Source organism: Octodon degus, unplaced genomic scaffold, assembly GCF_000260255.1.
Source record: "Octodon degus isolate 3935 unplaced genomic scaffold, OctDeg1.0 scaffold00004, whole genome shotgun sequence".
Classification (NCBI taxonomy): Eukaryota; Metazoa; Chordata; class Mammalia; order Rodentia; family Octodontidae; genus Octodon; species Octodon degus.
The window spans coordinates 17,815,628-17,833,404 of NW_004524580.1; the positions used below are offsets into that span (position 1 = coordinate 17,815,628).

General features: G+C 35.5%; 1 protein-coding gene across 3 annotated transcripts in view; it reads right to left on the reverse strand.

The window, feature by feature from the left end:
* Positions 1–504: 504 nt before the first annotated feature.
* The window catches only part of Atp2b1 (ATPase plasma membrane Ca2+ transporting 1), a 119,552-nt gene continuing 102,279 nt past the window's right edge, over positions 505–17,777 (reverse strand). For 2 of the 3 annotated variants that reach the window (XM_023716343.1, XM_023716337.1), the window contains exons 16-22: positions 15,845–16,036; positions 15,398–15,611; positions 14,743–14,954; positions 13,210–13,317; positions 11,518–11,700; positions 11,062–11,148; positions 505–3,770 (exon numbers count right to left, since the gene is read on the reverse strand). In XM_023716343.1, the coding sequence (XP_023572111.1) occupies positions 3,459–3,770; positions 11,062–11,148; positions 11,518–11,700; positions 13,210–13,317; positions 14,743–14,954; positions 15,398–15,611; positions 15,845–16,036 (1,308 nt within the window). In that variant the 3' untranslated portion in view covers positions 505–3,458. The remainder of the gene's footprint in view (positions 3,771–11,061; positions 11,149–11,517; positions 11,701–13,209; positions 13,318–14,742; positions 14,955–15,397; positions 15,612–15,844; positions 16,037–17,777) is intronic. The other variant, XM_004623777.2, reaches the window with a different exon arrangement.

A 17,777-nucleotide genomic window follows, 5' to 3' on the forward strand; every position in this document is an offset into this window, starting at 1 on the left:
AAATATATTCAATCATTTGCTAATAATTTATCTGTCAAAAATACTGCATTCACATCATTTAAAGTCACTCAGTATTTCAACAGAATTGTTAATTTATATTAATAATTTCTTATAAAGCCAACAAGAGGAATTTTATGACTTCTACCATAGAGTTCCGTTAATCACTATTGACAATTTTGGATCATTTAATGCAAAATGAACTCTTATAGTTAACGTCAAAAACTAATCTGCTCTGCAAGCAAAGCATCACATTCCCCTGACTGCAGAATTCATCTGCTGGGCTTGAAGGACTGCAGTAGTGCACAGAAAGTAGGCACAAGGGACCTGTTCTCATCCAAAAGGCACGGCCGGGCAGAGCAGAGTGCTGACCCAGTGTACCACCGTCGTAACATCTCTGGGATGTCAGAGAATTCCCATCAGTTAGATTTTTAAAATCAAGTGGAAAAAAGTATCTCCAAAGATGGTGTTCAAATACATTTCACTATTCAAAAAGTTCAGTCCCCATTCAGAAACAGATAAACAATATATTTATTAAATGAGTTAAGACAAATAAACTTTACAAATAGACAAATAATAAAAGGCTCAGTGGCTAGAATAGATGGTAAGCATCATTGAAAGAAATCAACACCATCATGGTATCTCAGTTGGCTTACATGTGTAAAAAGAAATTTTCAGAGAGCAATTTCACAGAAATGAAGCCAGTTTTTTTTTTTCTTATAAACAAATCACCATTTCTTGGTTCAAAACTGACATCGGTTATGAAAATTACCATAACACATATTTGTAAGGTGACAAGGAGTAACTCATCTTCAAAGTGCAAGTCTATTTACAACCACAAAAGGCAATGATGAGGAGAAAAGGATTTTTAAAAAATATACAAAGATTAAAAACATTTGGGGTGCAAAATTAAACAATTTTTTTGGTTAGAGGATAAAAGAGAAAAAGTGATTGAGTTACAGATGCTGCTTTCAGCTATTCACACTATATAGTGGGATCCCAGATCTTTAACAGCCTGCTTGTATTTTTTTTCTACTTACATAATGCTCTGGAAATTTGTGGTAGAAATTAGTGTCTCAAAGAGAAAATACACGTTAAGCATGTCTTGCTACTACTTTATGGATGTCATAAGACCCATTTAGATGGGTCAGAGTTGGTGTAAAAAGCCATTGCCTTGAATTGAGAAATAAATACTGTAAAAGCTCAATACAAATCCTCTGAAGCACATGCACTTCTAAATCTTTTGGTAATTACATTCATATTTAAGCATAGCCAAAAAAACAAACAAACAAACAAAAAAAACTAAAAATATTTCCCTTTTCTCTATTCCCTATGCCTTATAGGCTTCTCCAGTTGATAGGGTCAATGTTTAGAGTTCAAAGGGTTCTTCAAGAAAGTCTAGTCCACCACCCTCATTTTGGGCAAACAATTCTCCCAAGATCATGCAGCAACATTAATGGCAAAACCACGACTAGAAGCCAGGACTTGACTTTTAGTCTAAATATGCTTCCTAGCATATCATGCTACCTCTTTTTACAGTATGAGTCACTATAAATACCTGATGAATAAATGTACAATGACAAATGCTGACAGAGCCAATATGTTTCTAAGACTTGCAGAGGATTACCACGAAGAATTGATGGAGAGAAAAAGATCTCCCCCACCCACCAAAACTATCAAGCACCATCAACTAAATGCTTCTTTGCTGGGTCAGTACTCTCAGATGTAGTAGTCCCTGTAAACTTGATGTCAGCCTGAGGATTGTTTATCTGGTGAAATCTGGGCAGCTAACACAATGCCAATTTTAAAGAGTAAAAAAAAACCAAAAAACCCAAAGGCTAACAAAGAAAGAAGGTAGACAGAAAAAAACAACCCAACAACAGCTAAAGACTCCAACTGGATTATGATGGGCATTCCAGCATATGATAATTACATCTAAATATATCTTTTGAGAAGCTTTTTCAATTCTTCATTTTATCTAACCTGTTATTTGGCCACTTAAGAACGAAAAGTACCGAAGACAATGATGGTCATTGCTTTTTTTTAAACTGTGAGACTATTTTAGACAAACTCTAACTTTATGCAGAGTAAATTAAATGGCAACACTGTGATCATTCAATCTGCCTCTATTAGACTATCACCAAGGAACTAAAATGCTATGTCATGGGGCTGTTACCATCTTGAAATTCATTCCAATTGTGGTTAAAGAGAACAGACTGATGCACCACATATGCAGAATTGAGGGAAGAAGCTGAAATGCCTTTAAAAAAAACATTGTCATGTAGTTATTTAATAAAAGGGCATATTTATTTATGTTTACAAACAAGTTTCAGAAACAAAAGGAAAACATGTATGCTTCTATTTATTAACCGTTTTCAAAATGCCAACAGCCCTCATGCTGTATGAAGGTCTCTTAAGGATTAGAAAAATTAACAGTTCACTCACAGTTCACCAAGACATCACTGAACTAACATAGACAAAAACAAAAAGGAGCGAAGTTCTCTTGTAGTTTGATAGTTTGATTTAATTTGATTTGCCTGAAATAACAAAAGCATTTCAAGCATCTTTCATTATGTAGCTGATGTCCTGCATTAAACAATCTACTAAATTCTGAACAAAGGTTATTAGCAAGTTCTCAAAAATTTTAAAAATTAAACAGTTGTTTCAAAACTATTAAGTAGTAAATGTATTTAAGAAACTAATCAGGACAGATGCCATAACTTCATTAGAACACCACTGCTCATGTTTTTTTGTTTTGTTTTGTTTTTCTTTTTTTAAACAAAGCATTAGTGTTATCTATTTGGCTATTAGTATTAGCAATTTATCTACAATATTTAACAAGGTAAATTGTAGGCAAAAATTTAGTACAGTTTCAATAGAAACACCCCCTTTTTTTCCTGAAAATACAGCAGTATTTGAAGGACTAATTTTTCTGTGCATCAGTTATAAGGAAGCTTCCCATCTATGAACAGGAACAAAAAAGTATCTACAAACCTTTGTAAACAGATCTTTATCATTTATAAACATAAATAATCCAAATTATTAACAGCCAACAGCAGAAATTAAAAGATTCAATTCACTGATCCAGGGCTCTTTGTCTCGCCCAGCTCGACGCTTTCCTCTCTCCCATCAAGGACTGAGATAAACTACAGCTCTGCTAGCACACTGTTCAGGACCATTCTTGGGTGCTACTGATGATCCGTGGGCCACTTATGCCGAGTCAATGTTTATCTATCAGTTCATTTCTCTCACCCCCCCCCCCAAAAAAAAAGCACCCTCAGTCTGGCAGAAAGCTTTGCTTTTTTTTTTTTTTTTTAAAAAAATAAATCTCCATTCGTACAAGTGTGTTCTGTTGAAGTCCAGAGACAAGAATACTCTCTTGTCTGTCACAATCTGTGAAAAGACCCAGTTTCAGTTTGTTTCTTTACAATGTAGCTAGTGTGTTAGCATTCAGCTTACAATCAGAGCGATGTTTCCAGACTATGCAGTGGGCTTCCTGGGGATGAAGAGGTAGCAGACTTGTTCATCTCTACTGTGAGGTGAATCCCGCTGTCAACAGCATTGTTGTTCGTGTTGGGCGAGGGCGGGGGGCTGGGGCCCCGCTTTGTGGGAGCGTCATCCTCTGCGTCAGTGTCATCAATGAGGGGGATGTGAGGCTCTGAGTCTTCTATCCTAAACTCGGGGTGCGTCATGAAGTTGTGAATCGAACTTCTCGATTCTGGCTTTTCTAACCCTTCATACAGAGAACTACGAAATGCATTCACCACTCGAATCTGTAAACATCAGAAAACAGAAAGATGTCAATATACTACTAAGTTAAGATCAGCTCACTTATGAGTCTGAATCCACAAACAGCTAGGTATGAGTGAATCATATTTGCATGTAATGCAGTGGAACTTGCAATACACTGTAAAAAAATGAATATTTTAGTAGGACACTACAGAACGACAAAACCACATACTCTAAGAATTAAAGAGGTATAGGTTTAAAGTAATACTAAGAAAACCTCAGTCACTGGCTAAAAATTTAATAGCCTTTTTTTTTTTCAGAACTGGGGATTGAACTCAGGGCCTTGCGCTTGCCAGGTAAGCGCTTATTCCACTGAACCATCTCCCCGGCTAATAGCCATTTTATAGGACATTTTTCCCCTAAGAAAACAAAAACAAACAAAACGAACAAAAGCTTAACCATACACAAGCTTAGCTGATTTCTTTATAAATTAAAATGCATTTTTGAAAACAATTCAAATAAGTTAAAAGTCAAGCACAAAGGGTTACTGTTCATCATGCTAGGAGATAGGGTATCACCAACTATGAAAAAGCCAAGCAAATATAAGCTGAATGCCACAATGAGCTCACATCTACCCCACAACTCCCTTAATCAAAAAATAAAGACAAGACCCAAATAAATGTCTACAAAGTACCACTAAACAGCTATAAATAATTGAGTATATGCCATTTTTCTACAAAGTGTTCACATTTTTCTCTAAGTAGATTACAACTTAATCACTGGAAGAACAGAATCAAAATAAAAATAAATTCTCTAGGAAAGAGAGATTCATCTTGGAAAAATTTCTCAAGAAGACACAAATTTTAAAGCTTCCTAGTATTTCCATCTCTAAACACCTAGCCCAACAATTTACCTGTCCTCTTAGAGGTCTTCTACACAAATGAAAAGTTAATGGACAATCAAACTCAACATTACCATTGTGCTGACATTAGATCTTAGTCTATTGTCATTCAGAAAAAAAGTGTCCAATAGTTGAGCTCTTCTTACACACTGATTGAAATCCAGTATTTACTTTTTAAAATTCTAATAAACTTTAATAAGAAGACACTACTGACAGATAAATATGCAAAGTAACACTCTGACATGCAAGGAAAAGATGTGGTCACCAAAATCATCTCATGATGATGAATATATTTCTTCATATGGACACTGAATATATTTTTATTTTTTATGTATTTGGTACAGGGTCTCACTACGTAGCTCAGACTCATAGTGATCTTCCTGTTTTCAGCCTCCCCAGTGCTGGGATGGCAGGCATGCACTACCATGCCTGGACTCGATGGCTGGCTCAGTGCACCCTGGGGCAGGGACTGCATGTGGTGCTAGGGGTCGAGCCCTGGTCCCTGTGCTTGCCTAAGCAGGCGCTTAGTCTGCTGCGCTATCTTGCAGGCCCTGACACTGAGTGTATTTTTAAAATATAATGTTCACTTAGGCTCATGGGTCCACTTCTGATCATTAATCATCATCACATCTTGAATTTGTGTTTTTTGATTTACCAATCCCTGTCTGTAAGCTGCTTTAGTTCATTTTAATTTAGCCCTATACAGAGACAGCATAGCATATTGGAGGAAAAAAGAAAGGCAAAATGGGTTACAGATCTGCCACTTATTAGCTGAAGAACCTGTCAGGTGGGTTTTCTCAGGTACAACATGGGAAATAACAATGGTAATCTACACTTAATATGGTTGTTTTGGGAGGTCAGTTAGTAAGCTACAGCAGAGTCAGAACAGCGCTAGTAGGAGTACCAACCCCAGGGCTTCTCAACCCTACAGTGTATGTGAACCAAGGGGGATCTTATCTTGCTTAAGTACAGATTCTGATTTAGCAGGCGCCTGAGATCTTGCGTGTCTCCCTACTTCCCCAGTAATACTGGTGCTGCTGGCCTCATCCACACAGGAGGCAGCAAGCAGCATGTCTCTGTGCTGTCTGGCTACTTTATTATGTGCTATTACTTAATCCTGTTCTATTTGTGTTTGCATTTTGTTCCCTTAATACAACAAACTAATAGCAGCAAATACATTTTCAATGTATTGCCCTTGTTCCTGTCCCCTTTATTAAGATGTGAAGTCCTTAACACGTGGAATATAAATCATTCTGGCTAACTATTCTGTTAAACTCATTTAATGTTTTACTATGAAATCTTACAATTTACATTTTATACTTTAAAAATTTTTTTTTTAAATTTAGGACAGAGTGTACAGGGTCTCACTGCATACATCAGACTCCTGTTGCTCATCCTGTTTACAGCCTCCCAAGTACTGGGATTACAGGTGCGTGCCACTGTGCCCAATATCAATTGCTGTCTCAGTGTGCCCCGAGGGTGGGGCCAGCATGGCAAGCCTGGGGATTGAACTCCCAGCCCCTGCATCTGCCTAAGCTGGCGCTTTAATTCGCTGAGCTATTTGGCTGGCCCATAAATTTTATACTTGTGATACTTTAGTAAGTATCTTAGCTATCTTATAATTTAAAAGCAAGATATAACTTTTTTTTAAAAAAAAAAATCTGTGTCAGTAGCCAGCAGGAATGAAAGCAAACAAATAAGAGGACTAGCCCACAAACTCAGTGGGTAAATAACTGATTAAGATAACCAAAGAAGTTTTTAGAAATTTGAGTAGCATGGAAGTACTCCTGTTAGTCATGACAGAAATATGGTTTTCTTTCTTTTTTCTTCTCTCTATAAATCACTCTAGGGGAGATATAAATCCATTCATTGAATATATTAAATTTGGAAAAAACCTAGAATTCAGAAGAAAGGTATGGGCTTAAGATGAGACTACAACAAAGAATACAATATAAAGACAATATATAGAATGAACAGGCAAGGACCAGACAAATAGCTCAGTGGATTAAAGCACCTGCAAGCAAGAGCAGGGGCCAGGGGTTCGATCCTGGGGCCTGCTGTGCTGGCCCTGTCCCTGGGGCGCGCTGAGACAGCAATTGAGCAATTGAGACTGGGCATGGTGGCGCATGCCTGTAATCCCAGCTCTTGGGAGGCTGTAAACAGGTAGATCATTAGGAGTCTGATCTAGTAGTAAGACTCTGAATACTGTAGACCCTTCCCCAAAATACAAAAGGAAAAAAAAAAAAAAAAGAATGAACAGGTAAGAACAGCAGGCGTATGAGTACACAGAATTAAACACATACTGTGGTAGGTATTTTGTTAACAATGGCAGAAAGCTGCTTGCAAACTGAGCTAACTTAAACTTGCCCTGACCTTATCGACTACATGTAAAATTCTTTTAGTCATTCTGAGAAAAAGAATTTCGAGGATGGCATTTCATGTTGGTAAGAACAATTTAATTTAACTATAGATTTCAAAAGTAATCTTAACTTCCCATTTTGACTAGCTAAGCCTAACTACTTAGCCAGTTTTTAATTTTGTACCTAAAATCGACTGAGACCTAGATGCACAAGATTATACCTTCTAAAACTGTAAGAAAAATTCTTATGTTCATGAAAATTTTAAGTGAATTATTCAACAATGGAAAAGACAGTACAAATGAAGTGATTATCCAAAAATACATTTTAAGACATTTAAAATGATTATAAAACCAGTGTATTAAATATAAGAAATCAAAACATCATGAAAAACCACCTATTTTTCTAAATGCCTTCCTAAATCTTGCTAGTAGAGATAAACAATATTGCTGCCCAGAACATGTACGCAAGAAGACAGTTCTAAGATTGTACTATATAATCAGAAGCCAATACAATCTTATCTTCTGCAACAGATTGCCTATTTCTAAAATTTGTATTCATCATGATTTTCACTACAGGGACTAACCTAAAAAATTAAAATGCTACCATAAAAGACTCTTTTCAACAAAAAAGAAAATTCTAGGCTCTTTTCCAAAGTTGAGGCTAGCACACTAAATTTCTTTAGGGGAGATTCACTTGTATAAATGTGAACTGTTATACTAATTATCTAGAATAGGGATAGAATCTTGTTCTATAAAGAACTAGATAGTAAATAATACATTTTTTAAGGTAGAACGTATCTGTCATAACTATTCAACTCTGCTCTTGTAGTACAAGAACTATTATAATATGCACTGAATATACATGGCTTTATTCTAGTAAAATTTTATTTTAAAATATGAGACAGAACAGATTTGGCTCGGAGGCTTCAAGTTAAACCTCTCAATTTCTCCTTTCTAGGAAGCTTAGCTCTTTGCTCAGCATAAGCATTTAGCAAGGATGAAGAGCTGATAAGATTCATAAAATACCTACAGATAAATTACTACAGATTGTAAAGAGTAACAATTTTGTTAATAAATCAGGAAAGACGTGGTGTACACACTTGAAATCCCAGCCCTTGAGAGGCTGAGGCAGGAGAATCACTGCGAGTTCAAGGCCAGCCTGAACTGCACAATGAGATCCTGTTTCAAAAAGAAAAGAAAAAAAAAAAAAAAAAAAAAAAAGGACAATAGATAATCTTTCCAGCGAAGTTTTAAGTCAAGTGTTTGACAAAACCAACATGGATTATTACTACACCTATCTAACAAAGCAAAGAAATCTGACATTTCTAGATATTTCTAAGACTACTAGGATAGAAACACAGAGAAAATTAAACCCTTCATCAAGCATACTGAGATTACTAATTATGTCTTCAGGGTTTTTATATCTTAATTCCATATATTGGCTGTAGTACCTAAGACAGCATGTCTTAAGAGAAATTGATGGTAAAAACCAGTATAATTATAGCAACTGTTACTGCACAATGATAACCTCATTAGCAAGATAGATCTAGTCCCTGATACCTCATGTTGTAAGAACAGAAGGTATGCAATAAAGTAGGAAACATCTCAAACCTTGATGAAGCCATAGTTACAATTTTTCCTTTGTTGCTTTTTGAAGTATAACACTACTCCCCTGGCCACTTGGATCTAACAACTCAGAGGTTCCACACATAGCTGAGCATTTGAAAAAAAGCCTGGGGTATTCATGAGTATCTTAAAACATGAGTCTATAACTGGTATGAAATTTAACAAAGAAGCTGGGACAAAATTAGGCTGAGAAATATAGTAACTACAATGTTACGTGATACCCTTCCAAGTTACAAAAATGGTCAATTATTTAAAATACTGAAATAAAAATGAATTAAATATTTACCACCCACAATTTGTCAAAAAACTTTAACATGAAGCTAATTTGTAGGAAACAGATAAACCCAGGATATAAGGCACTTCATAATACTACTAGCTGAGTATTATGAGCTTCTTCAAAAAAAGTTCATGCCATAAAAAAATAAAGGCAGAAAACAATTCAGGTTGGAGTCTTAAGAACAGCAATACACACTGCTACTGACTCTCCTGTGGATCCCACATCAAAAAGCCATAAAAGATGTCAGGAAACAGAAGAAATTTAAATATGGGTGGATTAAACATGGTATTAGTGTTAAATTATTTTGAACACGTTAATACAGTATATATTGTAAGATTTGCATTAATTTATCAACTCATTTACACATTTGAAATTTTTCAAATTTAGTATTTAGAGCAGGAGAAGGAAGTCTTTTAGGATAAAGTCCTAATTTGGGTTCCCAGACAGATTACCTTCCATTCTAGCTTCATCAATTTCCTGTGGTTTAGCATTACTTGTTTAGTACCAAATTATTATCACTGAAGGTTGCGCTCCTCAATTAGCAAATTCTATCAAGGATCAACGTGGAGTAGTCATCTCCTTCACATAATTTTTCTTGAGTTCTTAGTGTACTTTAAGGCCCCTGCCACAATATTCTGTGTTTCCCTACCACATAGAAATTGCTACCTATTTCTCATTAGACAAAATAATCATATGCCTTGACATGTAATAGTATGCTTTCCATAAATGTTTGTGGAATATTTATCACCCAGAGCTGGGCGAGAAGAAGTCCCAGAAACCTCTTAAGACTAAAATCACAGATAAGAGGGAGGAAAGGATGTAAATGATATTTATTGTACCAAGCATGACGGCAGGCAACTTATCACCATTTCATTAATGTAGGTAATTTTAAAAGGGGAGCTTCCCACTTGTCCAGGTGCATACAGTATTCTAATGTTTTAAGGTCAGTGTTTTTCAGAGCACGCATTTGCTCTTTCATACCATCTCACGTATTTAAATTCAAAGTCCATGCTCTCAACTGCAAAATGGGAATGGATCTTTTTTGTCTGCTTTTACAACACTGTTAAAAATATCAAACAAAAATTACATGAGCAAACAGTGACCAAATATGCTGAGTAATTAGTTTGCACTGTTTTCTCCCTTAATTCACACTCCCTCCAGCTTTTTGTCAAGGATCCTCCAGTCCTTAATTGGCTGGAAATTAAATGAAGAAGACATGCTTCTGCCCAACACAACCTTACAAATGTCAGTAATTTCAGAGATGGAGTTGGGTTTATTTCTTTTAGTTCATTATACACTGAAAATCCACGTGACATCAGAAGACCCTAATTTACAGTCTGACCACAAAAAAAGTAAAACTTTTAGGAATTTGCCATTTCCTGAAAATTTGAAAGGGAATTTGTTACTCTACTCAAGTACTGGACCTTTCCACATGGAATGGTTCAATAATTAACCAATTATATACTTTACCTGCTTCTTTTAAGACAATGTTTTTTGGCTGTAATGTAGCTTTAAATTTATTATACTAGTGGGAGGAGATGGACTACAAATTACAAATATCATAAGAGTCATATAAAGCTTACACAAAGCAAGGCAAACAAAATTTAGGTTAAGAAGGCAAGCAACTAGCTATACTGAGAACTATTCTTCAGGTAACTGATTTTCCAAGCTGACAAGATAAAAGCTGAAATGCTAAATTCCTTTTTAGCTTTAAAATGCAATTTCCTGATTCTGTTACATTAGTTTTATATCACATACTTCTAGGAACCATGCAGGATGGACATGTTGAAGGCATATACTCAAAAATTTATAGTAGTTTCACAAATTCTAAGCCATAATTTATTCCCCATATAACTCTAGGAGGTAACATAGAGACAAGCTCACAGATTTCATATCTAATCTTTTGTTGCAATTGTTCCACCGGTTATCTAGCCCTCTAATAAAACAACAACAACGACAACACTTTGAGGTCTCAATCCACTTTACGAAAAGAAAGCTTTATGAAAAGCCTGAACAATGAATTTAAACATTAAGGAGAAAATGAGAAACGTTAGGTGTGTGAAGTAGGAAATGTTAATTTCATGCACTTAGGAACACACACTCACACCCCACAGTAGTAGAAGCAGTAGAAGAGGAAAACACTACATGTGTAGGGGTAGAAATATTTGTTACATCATGATGCTGGCTGGCGATGGAGGGCTGCCTCCTTAGAGCCCCCTGAATGGAACTTCCACTCTGGAAAGCATTCACTACATCCATCTGCAAGGAATCAGAGATTGTGACAGCTTGCTCGGCAAGAGAAAGAACAAGAGAAAGGACCATTCCATCTATCAATATATAAAAAGTAAAGAAAAAAGGCACTTTTTACAGAGCAGATAAATAGGTAAGAGTAGCATTTTGAGATGGGGGAGAAAAATAAAAGCTAGGAAAAGAGGAGCTCAGGGGTTTATAAGACACATTCTTCCATAATAAAAGTTTCACTCATTCCAGCCACCAGTAGTATTTTTCAAAAGAATTAATTTTGTGGGTGGGAGGCTAGAAAGAAGTTAAGGAGCACACATGAACCTCCTCCCAGGTCAAAAAGCCCTTGTTCCCAGCATCTCTCCTACCTCTCTGCCAGGCCCATACCTGAGTTTGGATTCTGTTCAGACCTCTAAACCACAAGATCTGGCCACGACGCAACTCCCTTTCAGCATGATCTATTTCTTCAACATCCTCTGCTAATTCTTCCTCAGGTATTTCTTCCTTTTGTGTTCCATGACCAGCTTCTTTCAGGAATTTTAAACGGCTAGTTGGAATTGTTGAAATAAGCTACAACACAGGGGAAAAACCTTAGAACTAAATCATACCAAGTACAATTACGTTGATTAATTTTATAGAAAAGATATAAAATTATAAGAATATCCAACTATGTTTACCAATGAAGCAACGAAATCTATTGATCAGACATTCTCCCCACAACCAAAAATATTCTTTTTAGTTATATGAAGTAGTCTTACTGGATGAAAACATATTTTTAGTGCTGTAAGAATTTAATGAGAAAAATACTAAAATCCAGAAATTATCAAGGTTATACTAAAAGTTTTATCAAATATATTTCTTTGTATAAAATGCAACTATTTAAAACAGAACTAACTCTGATTTGCAGTGACACCAAATTGTAACAGTACTTCAGAAAACAAAGGATATAAGAAACTCCAACCATATGTATTAGCTTTCAGTGTCAACAGCCACCCCTATGTGAGTCAGATGTATCAGGGAGAAACAAGCAAGCAGTCAGAAACAGAACAGCTTAGAAAACCTCTCATACAACCGCCTCACTTCACAGAGGCAAAGAAGTTGGGAGATATATACAGTAGCTAAGCCTCCAGGGGTCCTGGCCACAGAAGTCACTGGTGCTTTTTTGCTTTGTTTTGTTTTTTACCATGACATATTTAAAATCAACAGACAAGTTAAGCCTTTTATGTACGTATGCTTTATTGCATTTCCTCTTTCTGCAATTAGCCAGGATTGTTGGAGGTTGTAAGGTTATGTTCTGCCTATCAAAGAACATGACGAAATAATTAGAATGGTAATCAAAAAGAATTCTGGACCAAGTAGGGATCCCACTCTAAAGAAGATCTCTGATAATACAATGCTTAAAATGAGTAAGAGAAACTTAGAACTAGAAACACAAGACAAACTTAAGAAAAAATGGCATACAGAGCTAAATCTAAGTAAAAACTCAAAGTCTGGTTTGATTTGCAGAATGACAAAAATTTGCTTAAGTTATTGCTATCCTGCAATTATGAAAACATTAATACAGATTCTCTATTGGTTAGTTTGATAGTACTGACAACAGGCTGAAAGTGAACACCACACAAGTCACTACAATTCCTCCTCAACAAGAACGACATGCACTTGCAAGTAAGCAGAGTAAAGAGGAGTATCTCACTCGCCAGGCACTATGTGTTATAAATACACTGCTACAGATATTTAGTCCAATCACTCTAACATGCCGTTTTGTGGCCCTACATTCCAGATATCATCATTATTATATTCTAAAAGTGTAAAAATAGAATAAAAGATATTTAGTATTCTAACCAATTATAAAAATATCATTTTTATTAAGTCCTGCAAAATTGTCTTACATAATGTTACAGATAGTACAATTAACATGTGTATGTGGGAACATGCACATACACATATACACCCACTTCCCTAAATTTCATTTCTTAACACAATTATTTAGAATCAAGTAAAAGAAAATACACACTTGAAATGTTCAATTGCATTCAATCACCTTAGGTTCTAAGGAAAAAAGGATGAGATTTTTTTTACCTGGCCCCAGAGTAATGTCCCCATTCCTAGGAATATTGACCATAGCCACTGTTCTACTGAAAGCTCTGAACAACTGAAAGGCTTTCCACCAAACTGCACAATTATTATCTGGAGGAATAATTGAAAGTAAATTTATTTAACTCTTAAATTTTAAAATTCAGATGCTTAATATGAACATTATTTTAAATCTCAGCTGAAAAATAAGACAACTAAAATACAAAGTCAAATCTTTTTCCAAAATTTCAAATGCATGTATTTTTATGTCTAAATTATGCTTGCTAAATTAAAATAATTACCATGATCAAGAAGGGTAATTTAACGCAATTCAATCTCCCCCAATACTATATTCTCCTGTACTTTATTTCACTATTTGATTAATTTATACCTTTCACAAAACATAGTTTAGTTCTAGAAAGGATCAATTACTATGTATGAAAAAAATGGACAGAACATTCCATTTCTCTCCCTCCCAGACCTATTCATTCTCTGTTTTAGCTGTTAAGTAATTATGATTGGAAAGCAACTTGCAAAGTTCTATGAAATATGCACCAGTTCAGATATGCTCTTACCAGTTTGCTTTCCCTTACAGACAGTAAAACCCAATAATATATATAAATAGATAAGATAGTACCTATGTTTCCCTCATTATTCTAGATGTTCTAAAACTGTGTACACGAAAGTATTAAGTGACAAAATTATGCACTCTACTCTTTGTCTGACAAAACTCTCTTCAATAGGCATTGTAGCTACCAAACTGAAATGAAACAGAATTTTGATAAATAACAATGGTTAACATTTTAACTCTTTAAAAGTTACACATTCCATTCTTCGTTTTTTAAAAATGTTTTAGGACAGAATCTACATGGTCGACAAGGTCTCACTATGTCGACTGGACCTGTAGTGATCCTCCTGTTTTCAGCCTCCCAAGCACTGGGCATACAGGCGCACACCACCACATCCACTCTCAGCTGCCCTCTTGGGGAATTAAACACTGGCCACTACACTCTGCTTGAGCAGGCGCTTTACTGTGCTGAGCTATCTGGTGGGCCCTTGCATAGTACTTGTTAATGCCACTGTTTTTTTAAAGTCAAGATTATTTGTATACTAATTGATTTGACAACCATGTCCAGATATCCATAAAAATATAAAACTGGTAAAACGTTCTTTTGCAAACCAAAAAAAAAAATGAGGGTGAAAAAGTTTAGCGTTTATTTGTACAAATTCTTAGTTTTTAAAAAAATTAAGCATCTTTTGATATAAAAGATGTGAAAAGTATTAAGGTGCAAAGAGAAAAGTCAATGATTATGAATGGATGATTTAGTTTCATAAAAAATTTTCATTTTCAAATTTTAAGAAATAAAATTGTTTAGTTATAGCACTGACTTATAAGACCAACAGACCAAGTTTCTTTCAGATGTACCTTAGATCATTATGGAAATAGACACAGCATCAGGGTAACAAACAGAAGCCTCCCCACTCTCACAGCTGCCTAGTAATTTCTGGAACAAGTACCTGTCTTCTCCTTTTACCCACCTGTACCACAAAGGTGCCTAAAACAATTGAGCAGAAGATGGCATTATTAAAGATTCCTTCAAATACATTTCTTTCACCATGGATTTTCCGGGCATTTATTTCATTGAAAAGTTGCATCAGCACAAATGTATTAAAAACAATAGTATAATGTTCTGAAGGAGGAGCATGCAAAGGAGCATTTCTTCCACTATCAATATCAAAAAACTTTTCTCCTGAAAGAAGGAAACATTATTTTGTAATTAACATACAAAATAATTTTAAACTTCAAAGAAATACACAATAAACCTAGGTACACTCTTTATTTGATGTGGAACAATAGCACAAAGAGAGGTGGAAAAGACCTGGTGTTATCTAATGCAACTCTCTCATTTTACAGATGAGGAAACTCTTGATTATAGACAAAGCTCCCAAACTATGGTGACATATAAAAGATCTCATATCTAGGTCGGCCGCGGAGCTGAGAAGTCAAGGCAGTCTGCCCACCCTCTACTATCTATCATGTTGCCCTCACAAAATTTACTAAGCACCCATTGTGATAAATTGGAACTCAAGAACTGAACTCGGGCTCTAAAAATCTTTATGACCCTAAGGCATTTTTGAAAGTATTCAATTTGAATAGAACCAACTAAATCTTTATTAGGCAATAAATTCTTACCAGCAAACAGGAGTGTAAAAACTACTACGAGTTGATAGAATGCATGTCCCAAAATATTCTTCATCATTGTGCGTGAGATGAGAGGTTTATTTCTGCCATAAGGTTTTCGAAGCAAGAGAGACTCAGTGGGTGGTTCTGTTGCCAGAGCCAGGGAAGCGAGTGTGTCCATGATGAGGTTTACCCATAGCATCTGCACAGCCTTAAGTGGGGAATCCTAGAAAAGACAGGTTTTGTAGTGGACATTCACAACTATGCAGGGACTCAGCAATTCTCAAAATGCCATTAGCATTTAAAAACTTAAGGAAGAGAACAAAGCTGGTCACGCTTTTCTGTTAATGAATCTAAAATATAAAACTTCACCTTAAATACCTAAGCACATTAAAAAGGCAAACTGCATACGTTCTTGGTTTAAAATAAACACAATTTAATAAATACATCTACACCTACTTGAGTAATACAAGCGCCTGTGAAAGCAACAATCACTGCTACAACATTAACAGTAAGTTGGAACTGCAGAAATTTTGAGATGCTGTCATACACGTTTCGTCCCCACATGACTGCTTTAACAATGCTTGTGAAGTTGTCATCTGTGAGAATAATGTCAGATGCTTCCTTAGCTACATCAGTTCCAGCAATACCCTGTGGAAAAAAACTGCGAATCAGACTAAATATTTAAAATACAACTTCTACATATTCAGAAGGATAACATATAAACAAAAAACTTACTATCACATTGAAAACAGTGACAATTTATACTAAATGAAGGTAATGCAGTTACTTCAGGATGTCACTGAGAAAGACAGTCTGTTTTAGGACAATCAAACATAAAAAGTAAAGAATGAGAAATAAAAATTCTAGTAGGGTCAAAAGGGAAGAATGAACAAAGGCATTATTCAACTTCCTTCTAAAGTCCCAAGTATATTAAAAGATTTCACTAAGACAAAATTAGAGGTAAAGGACATTTTGCAAGAAAACCTTCAACACTGACAAGCATATAATCAAACGATAACTCCACAGACCCGACAGCTGAATCCCAAGTCAACGTTAGTGAAGCAGACCTTTGTTTTGTTCTACAGAACCCTTCTGTGAGGTTCAGGACATGGTAGCATCAGGTAGCATGAGGCCATAATATTAAGTGAAATAAAGCAGACACCCAGCTTAAATATCATACTTTCTTTTATTCATATAATCCTAATTGCCATGTTATCTTTAAAACACCTAAGTAAGTTAAAGTTTTCCTGACTCACCATTGCTTATAATTTACAACTGTTACTTTATTCTCTTGTTCAAAATCCTTAAAAATTTAGAAGGTTAACTAATATATCGATTGGCATTGAAACAGAAATAGTTTCATACTCGGCTTGGGAAACTTAGATACAAAAAGGTCCACACAACTTTTTTATGAGCATCTCAGAGGAGTATGCTACATGCATGTGTACGTCCAAATACTATACTTTATCAGAAATCAACCTTCAGTGGTTTCAAATCCAGGCTACTAAGAACTTATTTTTCTACTTTTGGAATATTTTTTTGATGAGTTATCACAAAAAAATAGGGGCCAGGGAGATGGCTCAGTAGAATAAGCACTTCCTTGGCAAGTGCAAAGGCCTGAGTTCCATCCTCGGTCGGTTCCGGAAAAAAAAAAAAAAAAAAGTAGCATAACTGTTCCTAAAACATTCAGAACTTAAAAGAACAAACAAGCTGCTCTATTCTATTATTCATTGTGTGACTATACTTACACACATTTACTTAAAAGCCTAACTGTTATACACTAAAGTTACGAGAAGAAAACTTCTTTGTTAAAATGCCTTCTACTTAACTACCTTTCTGGTCACTGTCAGCATGAAAGTGTCAATAAAAATTCAGCTAAGTATTCAAGTGCAACATGAATTCTTTGTTCCTAAAAGGAAATGACCCTGTTTGCCTGGAATATAAGGCAGAGCACTTAATTATTCCTTGCCCCTTTTTGGCTACTCTTCATGTCTTTAACAGGTTATTTTAACATAGCTGCCTAATAAATCTGAGATAGGTCAAGTTTCAGGCGGACCTTGAACTCACTTTGTAGCCTAGGCTGGCCTCGAACTCACAGTGATCCTCCTTTCTCAGCCTCCTAAGTGCTAGGAGGCATGCACCATTACACCTAGCCTCTTCTCTTTTTTAAAAAAATACTATATACCAGTTATAATGTTTTCATTTGGCACATTTGTATAAGCATGTGATATCAAGGATATTTTAATTAAAATATATAGTACTGTTTTCAAGCCTGTGTCCTCCACAGGAAAGTTGTTAAAAGGTCTGGATGAGAGGATAGACATTTACGTATTTTACTGAGTAGAAAGTAAAAGTAATTATTACAACTGTTCAAAGAAATCATTATTTA